Raw genomic sequence first — 15,067 nt, 5'->3', positions numbered from 1 at the left:
GATAGCACGGCTTAAGTCTTTACCCTATTTTAAAAGAAAGTGCGCGAAAGAGAATTGGCATGGGGAGGCGGCAAAGAGGTACCATTAACGCTGTCTGATAATGCATTTAAATTTGGAGCCTTTTGCGGCACCACTGTATTTCTCCCACTACAGCAGCAGTGGCGGCTTCTCCGTCAAGTGAGCTGCATACGCTATCTCGTAAAATGTGAATTGATTGAAAACCGAAAATGTGTGCTATACATGTGCTTCCTTCTGTTTTAAAAGTGGAAGTTATCTCGAAATTGTAAATATACTGGCTTCGTAAATATGGAAATTATGTGAAAAAAAAAGGTTCAGCTTCCCGCATTACGACAGCGTTTGAAGTAATAAACATTATTTTCCGTATTGTGCGTCACTATAGAGGACATATTATCACGATTCCTGTAAAACGCTGCCTTTTGCGTGCTTCAGTTACTCTTGCTGGATGAATTCACCTATTAAAGTTACTAAAGTTAAAGGTTATATGATTGGTGGCACACTTACGGTAACAATTTGGGAATAGGTTATAAACAATTAGGACCCATCTCTAGTTCGTATGTGCACACAAGCAGGAAATCCGCCTGTGCTATTGAATTAGCCAAAAAGAATAAATCGAGAATTTAATTTTCCATGATTGCGGATTCTGAATTTTGAGGGAGGATGTTGTGTGGCATGTCATTTCCTATAGAATAGCTGTCTAGACTCTGGCCTGTCCGAGTGCTTTGTGGGAGGTATACGCTCAGGCGATATTCATAAATAGTCCACAGATTCTTCGAATAGATATGGTGTGTGTGTGTGTGTGTGTGTGTGTGGAGAGAACACACGCGTTGAGTCTCAAACATGGTAACTGGGTCGGCGAGGGGGTGTTATAGTTGCCTTCCTAATTTTTTGGAACCAGGCTATCATCATTGCTAATCCGGCCCTGCGGTGGCAGGAACACAGTATCCCGTAGACGCAAACGTGCAGAGGTTGCTGACAGTTTTGACCTGTGCGTTGCCAATGACGGAAGCCACACTTTCTTCCGACCTCCAGCCTCAGTGACAGCTATAGACCTCAACTTGCATTCACCTGATGTCCCCGTGAAGTGGTCAACCGCGCCTGACCGCACGGGAACTGATCCTTACCAGAGTTTTGTGTTTGCTGCCGACTTTCGTATGGGCGGTTCTAAAATCAGCCATGTTGTCAACTGGGACAATTGCAAAGGACACCTAGAACGTTTTTCTCGTGATGTTACTGACAAAATTATTTCTAGTCAGATGGCAGCAACTACGGCGGTCAAGTTACCTGATCATTTTCCGGCTCCGGACTCTAAAACCTTCGCGCAGCGAGAAGGGCGCAGCAACAGCTCATACGGAAGAAGGGCGACATATACATAAAAGCGGCCTACAATAGGCTAAACTTTGCCTTTCGGCGGCACACGAACAAGCTATACAGGTCGCAGTGGGCCTCATTCTGTGCTAGTTTGACTATTCTAATCGCTGACGAGAATATGGCGAGTCATTGGCAGTCTTGCTGGAGAACCTCACCTATTGAAGCCTTTTGAAGCTAGTCCAAAGCGCAAGAAAAACCCACTGCGTGCTTCGCAGAGGAGTTTGAAAATGCGATTGTGTCTGCAAATACTGGACATTTCGTACTCGTACACCATCTGCTTCATCGACGTCTATCATGAACGCCCCATTTACGCTTAGGGAGCTTTAGACTGCGTTCAGTGGCATGCGATGCCGGTGTGCAACAGGTCTCTTACGTATCACCAACCAAATGCTGTAGAACCTGCCCCTGGAACACAGTAAGGAGTTCCTAAACGTCACCAATCGAGTTTAAGAGATTGGCGACATTCCTGTTTCATGGAAGGTGGCATATGTAGTTCCATGCTAAAGCCTGGCAAATACTGATGGACCTTGCCTCGCAACCCCCTGTCACGTACCTCCTGCGTGGCTAAGCTGATGAAGAAGCTGGCAAATGAACGCTTATAATAGTGGCTTGGGGACACCAAGGCACTGCCAACCTGTATGAGAGGATTCCGCCGAAGCGTATTGCCATTCCCTGAAAACTGCAGCAATGGGAGTGCCATGTGGCGTTACTAAAAAATAAAAGACAACAAAAATGAAGTCAATAAAGCTATGTTCTTTAGTACACATTGCAGTGGATACACTAAAATGCTTACAATAAAATAGTTTGCTGGATTAAAATTGCTTACAGTAATCCTCCGATCATGCCAGTTGCGTCCATCACGCCATATTTAGTGCGTTGAATTAAATACGAATCAGAGCGTATTTAAAGACCACGCTACCCATCGCTTCTGTGGCGCAATGGAATTTTTTTTTCAGCATGGTATTTATTACATTCTTTTAAATTCAGCGTAGAGTTATAAACATTATTTACAGAGTAATCAGCCTGTAGGCGAAAAGTCCAATTGGAACATACAACACAACACCACACAACTAGAATACGACTTAGTACAACTTCCCTAAAACGGTGGCAAGGAAAGACAACACATCAACAATGGCAGCCAGTCCGGTTGATTGTCACTATCTTCGTAAGCGTCTCTAAGCTGCTGTACCATCTGGCCGAAATGAGTAGCGGGGGAGAGTAAAGGTTCAGCATTCCGGTCCAACATACGCGTTTTCCACAGGCTGTGCAGTCCAAGGAGGAAAATCATGTCACAGGGTTCGTGGTCATGTTCGGTGGTTATCAAGTAACGCACACTGTGGGAATTCAAAATAAAGTCTTTCTTCAATGTTCTTTGCAATGGATTTACAACACGTACCTGATTGTAAGACATGTGTTCGATTCCTGTAGGGACGGTTTTTATTTTTTTATATTCACAACATTCAAATAAATTACGACCATATTTAGTGGTGTATGTTCCCCTTTTAGGTTGCATAATAACATGTTTTTTGTTTTGTCCTTAACAGCAGCAAAACCAGACACGAACGCAGCCAGGATGGGACGATATGACAACCGGTTACACTATTCATTTACTTTAACAGCAAAACTGCCTGCCTTCAGTAAGTGTATGTTACCTTTAGATTGGGTTCAGAGACAGCTATCAGATAACAAACGATTTTAACATGCTTTAAAGTCTTTTTGTTTACAGATTTACGCCGCGACGATTGTTAAAGTTCAGTTATTCAACGTTACAAAGATTGCGCGACGGACACCGATGCATTACGCTCATTACAGTAAGTAATTTTAATCCATAAACTATTTTATTATTACTGCATTTCAGTTTCCGTACTGCGCTTCATGCTCGAACAAAACGTAAGGTTGTGTTTTATTTTTAATTGACGCACCTGGCACTTCCGCTGCTGCAGTTTTCGGGGAACGGCAATACACTCCGCCGAAGATTGAGTGCCCAAGATAGCGTCTCAGATTTGGTGACTGAAATGGCACGCCAGAGCACTTTCGGCCTTTCTACCTTAGCCATTTTTCTCGACGTTGAAAAAGCTAATGTCAGAGTGCTTCACAGCTCCATTTTGAACACATTGCAAGGCGTGGACATACAGGGCCGAATTCTAAGGTTCATTTACTCGTTTGTCAGTGGTCGTACGGGTCGAGTATGGTTAGGAAGTACTATAAGCACCGAAAGAGCTATATCATAAGGCGTGCCTCAAGGAAATGTTCTTTCCCCCACGCTCTTTAACGTCGTAATCTCTGGATACCCAATTCATTGCGCAAAAATTGCAGGCAAGTGCCTATGTCAATATATGCTGATGATATTTGTATTTGGATTACTGGCTACCAACATAAGTGATTAGCGCTGATAGCTCGACAGGCTTTACTTTGGGTACAAGCTAGTTTACCTTCAAGGTGTGAGATTGGCTCTGTCAGTGGAAAAATCTGGCTTTGTTCTTTTTCCAGGTGTACGAAGACGTCATACGGGGTTAACTCTTCTAATTGCCAATTCAATCACAAGCGTTTGCTGGATGTCATTTGACTCCCGTCTACAGTGGCGAAAAGCTGTCGACGCTATTGTCTCATATCGATCTTCGCGTCTCAATGTTATTTGTGGAATTGCAAGTGAACAAAGAGGAAACCATCCTTCTTCAAAGGTCAGACTTCATGAGGCTCTGGTAATCGGTCGCATAATGTACAAATTACCTTTAAAGGGCCCATGAAAAGCTTGAAGCCGTGCTTAAGAAAGGCGCACGAGCGGTCGGCGTGCCTTCGCTAGTCAGCAAAGCGCAAAAAAATTTTAGGCTAACATCTTTAATAGCGCAGATATTCCATATTTAAAATGACGCTCCTCCTCTCCCGTCACTGTAGCCCTCAACTCATACACGCCGATGCGCCGGCCAAAAAAAAAAGAAAATGTCCGGGCCGACGCCCCGCCCATAATGCGTCACGAAGTGACGCCACCGACTCTCGGTTTGTTTACTTCCGGTAGTGCTCCGATTTTTTCCCCTTCGTGTTTGCGGAGCGGCGGTTCGCGTGTCGGTCGCCATGGATCGCATGGATCCCGAGCTCGAAGCGAGGCTGCGTGAAGCCGCTGCCGAGCTGGACTTTGATCCATATGATTATACTCCGTTTCGTGATCCGCTAGACAGCGACGACAGCAGCACGCCATCGACTGGCCCTTCTGAACCACCCGCTGGCAACGGAGACGACGGCCTACTATGGTGCGTTCCGTGGCGCACGCGCCACTGCACATAAGTTATTACAACTTTCTTATTTCACGAAATGCCATTTCGTGTTTGCTTCGCGGCCTTTTCACATTTTACTTATGCGCAGGTGCCGCTGCGGCCGCTGCGAAAGCATGCCCACACCTGAAGAAGATGTGTGCTGCCGCAGCATGCCGGAGGTGCTGGTGGTGTGCCAGCAGGACGGCGGCTGCATTACGATCCACCCAGCGTTCCAAAGCGTGTGCCTAACGCCCGAAGTCCTTCGGGCTGTGCACATTGCACGAGAGGAGGAGGGAGCGAACATCGATGGAGACGGAGATGTAAACAAGTAGGTAGTGCGGAAGCGTCAGGTGACAGATTCGCATTATTTTTTTTTTGTGTGTGTGTATGATCCGTTTACTGTAAAGCGTGGTATTTTCAGGCAGCACCGCTTCATAGCCTACCGCTTGTTTACCAAGTGGATTTGGGGCAGGCTGGGCGAAGGCAACAGGGTGGTCCTGCCAGCCTGCGTCGTTTGCCGGGTTCGGCGTGAATTTCCGTCGGCGAGCTACATGGGATTCAGGCACCCTCCCCTTTAATCTCAGGTGATTGTCGCTTCACTGCATGCTGTATTCTAAACTTTATCACGTGTGCAGGCGCACTGCTTCGAGTGGTGCATGGAAGTGCGTTTATTTTTAAGGTGGAAAAATAGAGAATGCTATTTTATGAACGCCAAGTTATGCACTGCGTCAAGTGTCTGTTTTGTGGCACTGTTTAAGAACAGACATCTCGTTCCTCTAAAGTGCCAGAACTTGTAGATATCTAAGCAAGAAAGGTGTAGAACTGTTAGTTAGTGAAAAATAAAGCCTGGGAAGAAAATTCAAATCCTAGTAAAAAAAAAATACACATCCAAAAACAATCCAGAATGGAGGACAATGCCGAGCATCGCCAAGTCTGCTTGAGCACATGCTTCTAAGCATCTACCGTAAACATTCATTTATTTGGAATGGAATTTTATAGAAAAAAAGAAATTAAAATCGAAACACAGAATGCTTATGCTGAGGCAGCACAAGCATTCTGTGTTTTGAATGATACCGAGTGTGTGAGTGCTCAATACTGACACAATGAAATGAGTGCTTGAAGGTTTGTTTATTGATACTCCTAGCCGTGAATACATGACAACAGATCGCAGAATACATCCATTCCAGCAGTGGAGTAATACAGGTGAAGCACAGATCAAACCACAACTCTTGTTCCTGCATTTGCTGATCTGAATTATTAATTTGAATTTATTTACAGTCTAATACGCTTGCAGAGTGTTACATTTCTTATCTCCAAGCTGCAGTAATAGCTGGTCCCTTTCAGGTGTGTTTGCCAAAGTGTAGGGGCAGCACTGCATATTTTCAAAACGTTGTGCAGGTTCAACCGTCCTTGAACCAAATTTCATGAGCGTTAGCCATTGGCCGCAGTCACAGCTGCTGCTGCCACTTCGATCTTGGCTCGCTTGCACTCTTGCTCAGCTTTTTGGCAATGGGCTAGTCTGGCTTCTCTTTGTTCAATGGTCTCGGCAGGCTGTCTGGCACGGTTGCAACCTCCGTCTATAGTGAGGTGGCGTATGTGCATGGTGTATTTCCGTAAGTTTCATGAAGGAGAAGGAGTAGATGAAACGTTAAGACGATGATCATTGTAGCGCACGAAAATGTCTTGCAATTAGAAATTGATGGAGGCGATGTTTACTGTACAGAGGAGAGTGTGTTGTAGTTTTACTACGAGATGTGATAGGTTGTGGCAATAGCATAGTGCTCTCATGTCTAAGCTATAAAGATGAAATTGTTTGCTGCACAGCGTGAGAGTTCAAAGTCAACATTGCATTCACTTTGAGGTTTGTGCACAGGAGAAGTAGAGCGAATGGTCTAAAAGCCTTATTTTAGCTGTCTCGGCTATCACCAGCTGTCATGCCTGGACATAATTCCCTATTTCTTGATTATCAGCTGTATCTAACTGTGCATTACATCGCTCTCCTTTCACAGTGAATATATGTACACAAATTCTGCCAGCTAAGGTAGCCACTGCTTCTCATTTTGTAGCCTGTACCGCAGGAATCACTTAGTTGGGCTGGGAGACCTTGTCATTGCCTGTTCTAATATTTATCCCTCTGGCATTTTATAGAGCGAGGAGCTTCTTTCATAATTCATTCATTTGGCACTGTTGATAAGGATGTTTTTAACTTGTTCTCTTGCAATTTCTGGGGCCTGAACTTTGTTGACAGCTTGGCTTGTTATCTTGCTTCCTTGAGATCTGTGAATATGTTTCTAGTTTTTACTGTCGCTTTTCTATCTGCATATCTCCTCTTCTGTGGCTTCTTTTCATGGTCGCTTTTTCCAGTGTTGGTGTTTACATTTTATTCATCTGTGCAGGATAGTCAAAGGAAAACGAAAGGCAGTATAGAACAGAGCACCAGATAGAAGGAGCAGAACTGAAGAATTTACAGCTTTGCAGAAAAAGACCACGATGAAATTTGCAAGGAGAGAAGAAGGGAGCACTTATCCAAGGGGAAGAGGTCATCTGCTTTGGGGCAGAGCATTCCGACCAGTTACGTGGGTGTGTGATGGTGGGCTGTCGGCTTTGACGGTTCCAAGCGGCCTCCACTGGCTTCTACTTTGGTTATGTGGGCTGAGGCTTCCCAGTCTACGGTACGAGCAATGCACTTTGCAACACATTCTCATGCTGTGCAGTAAGCATCCTTCTCTTCATCAAGTTCAAACTACAACATACTGTTCAGCTGTGCGGCAAACATTGTGATCTTCATGAAGTACCATCTGCACCACTCCTTCATTTAACCTGGGTAAATATGGCATACACGTACGCCATCTGGACGAGTGCGGCCGAGGTTTGCTTTGCGTAGTGTCGGACCAATTTAAGCAGTGTGACATAATTTGCAGTGGTTTCACATTACTGCACCTAAGCAGAATTGAGTGCACTCGTGCAATTTCTTTTGGAGGGGTGGGGGGGGGGAGCAGTTCTTTTCACTGCACTAGAGTATGCAGGTTGTGCCACAAATTTTTCTCAAAGTTGGCAAATCCCATGAATCATTGCAGCTCATTGACCTATTTGTAATTTTTGTAATTTTTTAGCATATGTAATACCTTTCCTGCAGTTTTGGTCTGTTTTATATTGTCACAGACCCCGCCTTAACGATTAACAGAGGTGCGGGGTCCACTTTACGGTTACCCGTCGTCCCTCTATGAGGTTTGAGAACACAGTTAAAAGTTAGGCCGGTCAACCAGTGAAGTGCGTGTGTTGGTGTGTGATCAAGGAATAAGTTTATGCGTCACTTTTTAACACACAGTGGGAACATATATAGGTAGTAGTCCAAATTACACTGCATAAAAAAATTAATAAAACACCAGGACATGATAGTAATAAAAAACGACTCAATAAATGACAAGAGAAAAAAACCGACAATGAACAAACGCTGCGATAAAGAAGACTATAAAATAACAAAGCAAGTATTCCAGAGATAGTAAGTAAGGGCGAGAGTTACACAAAAACACAGCGTAAAATACTAAGCCAGGTCAAGGTTTAAACAAAGCCAAAAAGAATATTCAATTAACCGACAGTCTGTAGCAAAACGGATTCTCACAGCCTTCTTATCTAATGAAGTATCGTAATCGCAGAGTTGGCCGGTAGCGGCGGCCGTACGGGGAGTGGGGACGACAAGTTGGTCGTGGGCTGAGTGAAAAAAACAAGACACTTTCCTGGAGCAAGCAGCCACGAGAGTAAACGTTTTTGTATAGCAGGCCATCACATAGGCATAGGCAAAACTGGCTGTTCGAGGTTGGGTCTTGAGCAGCAGCTAAGAACGACTCCAGATGCTGATCGGTGTGTTCCTCGGTTCAAAAGGTATAAGTATTTGGAAATCTCTGAGATAAAGCAGTGACGTAAGGATCAAAGTTGTCCGCGTCGCATTCCGTCGTGGCAGGTGGCAACCAGGAGAGGCAGTCTCCATCTGCGTGCCGTCGGCCACTTTTGTATGAAATGCTGTAGTCGTATTCTTGCAAGCGAAGTGCCCAGCGGGCTAGGCGACTAGACGGATCACAGAGATTGAGTAGCCAGCATAGGGAATGGTGATCAGTTACTACTACGAAAGGCTCTCCGTACAGGTAGCAGCAAAACCGCTGCACGGTGAAAACAACCGCGAGACATTTCTGCTCGGTGATGGTGTAGTTGTGCTCAGTCTTGCTTAGAGTCCGACTGGCGTAAGCAATCACATGTTCACAGTCGTCATAGCGCTAAACGAGGACAGCACTGAGGCCTATGCCACTTGCGTCCGTGTGCACTGAAGTTGGAGCAGAAGGGTTGAAATGCCGTAAGATAGGATGTGATGTTAGGAGGAACCTCAGTTGTCGGAAAGGATGAGTCGCATTTGCACAGGCTCCATTCTGCACAGCTAGTACACTGCAAGTCATGTACTTTGCGCTGTAGCCTGGCGAGTCACAGCGACCATCCCCTGCCAGGTCTGTTGTTGTCCCTACAAGCTCACTAGCAAGTTCTGCTTGCCTTTGCTGAAAAAGCTGCAAAGAAGGAGATGTTCAATTTAGAGTCTACAAACTTGCAGTCATGTGATTGCCTTCATGCATATTAGGATGAGGGGGGCAGGTTTCAAATGCTGCATTGCTTTTCACTTTTCTCACAGCACATTTACTAAAAAAAAAATGTTGCAAAAATTATGCCTTCAGTGCTAGAGCATGCAGCTGGTCTATTAAACATGTAGCCAAAGGCAACAGAGATGTGCAGTAGCAGGTGCATTGCACTGCAATGCCTCCGCTGTTGCATATATGCTGCATTTTATATGTTTTATATGTTGCATTGTAGCTTCAAGTTGTTGTCATGAAAGGATGCGACATCTAGTTATCGAGTTAATGACATATACTTTGACTTGAATGTTGTATGAGAGATATCCTTATTGTCAAACCTCATTTCTGGCAGGTAGCAAGTATGCCCGTTGGTAGTTGTAGTAGGTCCTCTCTGTGATGCCTTGCACCCCAATGGATTGCAGGAACCGAAGAACTGAAGCTATACCGCAGCCAGAGAACAAGATGCCTGCAGCCAGGAGGACATTTCTTGCTGCTTTTCCTTCAACCAGTGGTTGGCTTTTTCAGAGGAAAGAATGCTGCAGTGAGCATGTCCCCTTCACAGTCACAAGGCTTCCCGCTATGCTAAAGTAAAGGGTTCTTGTTTGCCCGCACATTGTTCAGGTCTCAAGAAGCTGCCGCAGGCAACCCTCGAACACAAGGAATTTTCGCTCTTTGTAGAGGGGTTCCTCAATCGCTGACTGGGCCGTTTCATCCTGATGGTCGCTGAAAAAGAAGTGCAGTGATGTCAGCGATTGGTGCCGTGTGATTGTTAATATTATGAACTAATACGTAGCAGCCGTGGATGTTCATCTCGGAATGTCTTGGCTGTAAAATGTGCTAAATAAAGCTGCTGTCAAAGTTTATTGTCGGTATGCATTTTTTTTTTTCATTCTTTCAACAGGGAACAGAAAAATGCCATGGCAAATTAGGTACACTTTAGGGCTACGCAACTTATATTTTTTTCACAACAGAATCAAATATCCTTGTGCATCTTAGTGACTTGTTCAAATATTTGTGCAAAATTAAACTTCAAAGTGCATGTGATGGCTCCGTAGTAGCTCTAAAGACAGCACTAATGTACACTAGGCAGACACAGCATGACCATATTATGTAAGGAAAAATTGCCCTTTTGCTACCTGACGCAACTGTGAATAACCTAACACCACGTCCGAGATTAGTGGTGTGCAAGGTATGTATGAGGCATGGTCTCTATAGACTCATCAAGGCAATATTTGTTGACCCATTGTGAGTATTACCACATCCTTAATCATGTCAAGCCATGCATGAGAGTTATGAACGCTGTCATTCGAATGGACTGTGTCACAGGGAGGGTATATTTGCAGGTTTGAATGAGTGAATATGTGACACATAGGTGACGTATTTCGTCAAGTTTTCTTTTTTTTTTTTTGCCTAATGAACAGTGCTTAAATGACAAATTTTCTTGCCTGCTATAGCCAGCAAATGCACAAAAGTGGATGAAAGAAGTTCTAACGAGCGGCCAGTGATAGCAGTAACTGGCCAGTGATAGCAGCCTGCCACCGACTTCTCTGGTGGCAGGCTTCTCTGTTTAAACCTTGGTGCTGACTAGAGATTTAAATCCAATAGACACCTGTGTGCCTGGAAAAATTTCATATATTTAAAATTATTCGCAAGCACCCCATCTACGTTTAATGTAATCAATCATATAGCTCTTTAATACATTTTCACAACACTACAACATCTTTATCAATAATGACTTACCAACAGGATGGCACTCCCACATTGTGTTGCCACAGTATGCGTGCGAGTAGTTGAAGGCCCCGCTGGTGATTCTTCCTGCAGACAGATATTCATAATTATAATGATGGTTGCAGATTTGAAATTTTTCATGCTTTCATTTTCAGGTGCTGTATAGAGAACTGCCCGTAACAAAATGCAAACATTGTCAACTTGCTACACATACACAAATATTCTGAAAGTGGAGAACTGATATGACTAAAAAATTTGCACAGACAAGCTGTAGTTTGTGGAGTTTCAAGAGCCCTGAAAAATTTGGAGGCATGTTAGCAGCACAAACAAAAGACACAGTGCAGGACAGTCGACTAATACACTGTTCCATGAACCAATCCAGCAGCTCATTATTTTTGAACGTCGGGTCTCCCATGTTAATCCAGTTAATATATGTGCTCCGAGTTTCTTTTTATGGTGTGCCAGTGCACACCAAAGCCTTGCATCATCCACTAAACAAAATTAACTATTTGAACTCCAAAATAATCTCATCTATACAGGAAGAGCTACATTTTAATTGCTTCCAGAAGGTGCCTCAAGCGATGATCGAGCTTGTGCATGGAAGCAGACATAACATTTGCACTAATTTGCATAGCTTACTTACTCGGGCAATAGAGCCATCATATGCAATATAATACAAAGCTGTTCAGTACAGTTGAAAATTAAGTGTGTACATATGTCAAAACACTTGCGTCATCCACTGGACAAAATGAACTATCCAAAATATTCTCACCTCTACAGGAAGAGCTGTGGTATTTGGATCACCTCCGGTAGGTGCCTGAAGCAATGGTTGAACACGTAACTGCATGAAAGCATAATGACATAGCAACAGTTGTGCTAGTTTATATAGCTTCTAGCAATAGAGCCATCATATATGCATGCAACATATTCCAAAGTTATATATGTGGCCTAAATATTCATAAATATAAATATAAAAGCATATATACATTGTTATTAATACCATGATAACAGTACTAACCTGTCCAAAGGAAACCTGTGTAGTGCTGAGGTCTTTCGGGCTTCCTGGCGATGATGGTTTGCCATGCTAGGAAAAGAAAGGAAATTTGTGCATAATCAACATTGTGTTAATGGCAGTTTTATTATTCTGCACATGAATGAGAATGAAAGGAGACAAAAGTCTGCAAGTGCAAGGTCATAGGGGATACCTTCTTTTTTTTTTATCTGTATACCACATGTTATTTTTCTTTCCACTTGGTATTTAATCATCTTTCTGCCTAAAATCGTTACAGGACTAATTCTGATCAATATCACCACAAAAGTATTTAAAAAAAACCTACACTTACCTTGGACTCGACTGTTGGCTCCTTTCATTAATTGTATCATAACGAGCCAATTTCCCCTTCAATTTTCCGCTTCATGAATGAGAAAGACATGCATATACAGGTGTTAAAAGGCAAAGATCAAGAGCAGACTAAACGCACTGTAAAATAAGCATATCTTTAGGTGGATGGGGGGTGGGGGAGGGGGGGATGCAGTTGATCTGTATTATTAGTGTGCTGGTATTTTTTTATTACAAGTCAGGCTTGGTTTATGGGGTTCAACGCCCCAAATTCGACTCAGACGAGGCGCCGCACAGCACTGAGTGACATCGCACAGCACATGTACAGGTGCGGACGTAAGTAAACCGAGCAGCTAGGCTTTTTCAGTCAAATTGCCTTCCTCACTGGAGATCAGGAAATATTTGTCCGTGAAAGGACACTTGCGTCTACTACCGGTCCACGCATCCCACGACTACCAGTTTCAAATATGCACCGAGTGAAAAATGAAGAAAAAGCGTGCTCCGTTTACTTTTGTCCGCACCGGTACGCGGGCACCTTGCTTGCGCTTCCGTCGAAAAGCGGCCGCTGTGCCTTGGGCACAGGAGTCGACCACCCTAACCCACTGCACCACCCAGGCAAATTATACTGCGATTGTTGTGATCGCGTACACGTTAGTGTATGTTAATTCATGTGCGCAGGTCGCCTTATCTTCTTTTTCTTCCCCTTATCCGCGCGCCGCAGGGCGAGAGCTCCCTTTCATACATTTTCAGCGCCTTAACTTGTAGTGGTCCTCTCGCAAGAGCGATTTGCGCGCAAGGAATCTGCGCCTGCAAAACTTGCGCTAGGCTTCATGCACTTCGCGAGACTCCGAGCCATGCTACGCGTGTTTCCACAATAACTCGCAACCCAGAAAACTTACCATTCCAGGGAGAAACTGCGTCGGCAAAGCGTCGGACTTGAGGCGTTGACGTCTCATGTTGAGGCCAGTTTGCTGCGCCAAACTGGGATTATACTGGTATGCGTCACGGGAAAAGTGGCGGCCACAAACTCTGAGCTCCTGGCGCTTGTCCGACGATGACAGCCCGACGCGTTGGAGCCAGCTTTCCCGCGTGACACCTTGCTTTGTAGGGACACGATGTCGCATTATAACATCTTTCCTGTCCTCGGCTTTACAGCCAACTACACAGCAATGGTGGTCCATTGCAGATCAGAAAAAAAGCAGCAGCAGTTGAGATCGCGAGATTTCAAGACTGACAACCGGGCAACACGTGCTTTTGCGAGCAGACGGATCTCTCTCGGCCGGAAGGGTTCCGCTTCTATCAAGATGCGCGCAGAATTCTTACCTTTCTTTAATGTACAATAATAACTAACGAATAAAATACTTCTTTCAGGAAGAATAGTGCTAATTTTAAAATCTATAATTGCAAAAATTACACGTGACGTCATATGGCCATGGCCAATGATAACGCTAACCCCAATGACGTCGCATGGGCTGGGCGGCTGAAAACGCACGGTGGTGTGTCGCCCAAATCGGCTGCGAGCGGCAATTTTCCAAAATTATTTGTAAATTACAGCTAACACGCAGAGCTTTTTGAATGTGATCTCGATGCTCACTAAGACCACCTCTAAACACATGTAGCATCAAAATACGGCCTTAAATGGCGTTTCAGGGGCCCTTTAATTTCCCCCTCAGCATCACCGCTTGAACGTCTCGAAGTTTTTCATAGAACGGGATTAAGAAGAGCCATTGAGGTTCCTCAGGTGGCTATTGAAGTCACTTTCGAAACATCTTAGCCTTGTCGCTTCACAGAGACTCGTAGAGACGATAGCTGGGCAATCCCTCCTTCAGCGGAACCGCCACAGATCTGATTCGAGATATGATTCACTTTGTACTTATACTCTTTCTTCTCTACGCATTACTGTTCGAAGCCAAAGAAAACGGTTCAAACCACCCAGGTCATTTTCGACCCTAGACTGTAGTCACGATTCCCCCATGTGAGCGCAAGTTCTTCTTTAGCGGCGATGCTTTCGCTCCTACTTGAAAAAGAGAGTATGCTCGCCATCTTCACAAGGTAAAAAAATCTCGCTCAGCGGCTGTTCACATTCCTTTTATAGTGCTATACGTGTTCTGCACGCTTTATTGGATTGGTATCCTTTACAACGGCCGAAATGGTTGCTATTGAAGTGGCTTCACGGATACTAGGGTCTTTTTCCGGCTCAACCTGTTGTCATCCTAACATATTCAAAATGTGCCCTTCAAAAGGTTCCCTACTGATGCCTTGTCTATAAGCTCTGTACGCTTGGCGCGGACTCTGCGCAGCAGAGGCTTTACTTTACATTTCTGTAGGTGTCAGAGGCAATGCAGTCTCGCCCATAAGCCACTGTCATGTACTTCTTCAAAAACGGTCCCTCAAAATAAAAAGACTCTTCAGAGAAACGGTACTGAACCATTTAGTACTCTGTGGAGTGCGCCCCACAAGCCAAGTGTGAAGGGACTGAGAAGTCATCAGGCCGCTCTACTACATCGAATAAACACGGATTCTGCTCATACTCCAGCCTGGATGCCTAACACGGGCATGGAATTGTCTTCACTATATTTCATATGTGGTGTGTGCGGGGATATAGAACAATTTATTATGTGCTGTTCAGAGTACTACGGGGAAAGGTGTGCGATGCTCGTTTCCTTCAAGACGATAGGAGCCCTTCACAGTGCACTTCAGGGCATTGTCTACCCAAGTGGAAACCAGACGTCTAGAAGGGGGCT

The 15,067-nt window shown here is 44.5% G+C and overlaps 2 protein-coding genes across 6 annotated transcripts in view; one reads left to right on the top strand and one right to left on the bottom strand.

Moving 5' to 3' along the window:
- The window catches only part of LOC146194267 (uncharacterized), a 100,883-nt gene that overhangs the window by 31,117 nt on the left and 54,699 nt on the right, over positions 1–15,067 (bottom strand). The window lies entirely within an intron of this gene.
- LOC146194268 (uncharacterized) lies at positions 4,290–10,119 on the top strand. 5 transcript variants are annotated; one of them, XM_084597311.1, is made up of 5 exons: positions 4,299–4,637; positions 4,750–4,968; positions 5,062–5,224; positions 7,037–7,464; positions 9,679–9,817. In XM_084597311.1, the coding sequence occupies exons 1-3, from the start codon at positions 4,462–4,464 to the stop codon at positions 5,216–5,218; spliced, it is 552 nt and encodes a 183-aa protein (XP_084453437.1). In that variant the 5' UTR covers positions 4,299–4,461; the 3' UTR covers positions 5,219–5,224; positions 7,037–7,464; positions 9,679–9,817. The 5 variants fall into 5 exon arrangements, with proteins under 5 accessions (XP_084453440.1, XP_084453437.1, XP_084453439.1 ...); XM_084597313.1 differs by having other exon boundaries at positions 7,037–7,353; positions 9,679–9,803; XM_084597314.1 differs by lacking the exon at positions 5,062–5,224 and having other exon boundaries at positions 4,290–4,637.

The sequence above is a fragment of the Amblyomma maculatum genome, chromosome 3 (assembly GCF_055883805.1).
Source record: "Amblyomma maculatum isolate TAMU_Amacu chromosome 3, ASM5588380v1, whole genome shotgun sequence".
In the NCBI taxonomy this organism is placed as follows: Eukaryota; Metazoa; Arthropoda; class Arachnida; order Ixodida; family Ixodidae; genus Amblyomma; species Amblyomma maculatum.
The sequence above is the reverse complement of the archived record's forward strand: the minus strand, read 5'-3'. Positions and strand labels throughout refer to the sequence as shown.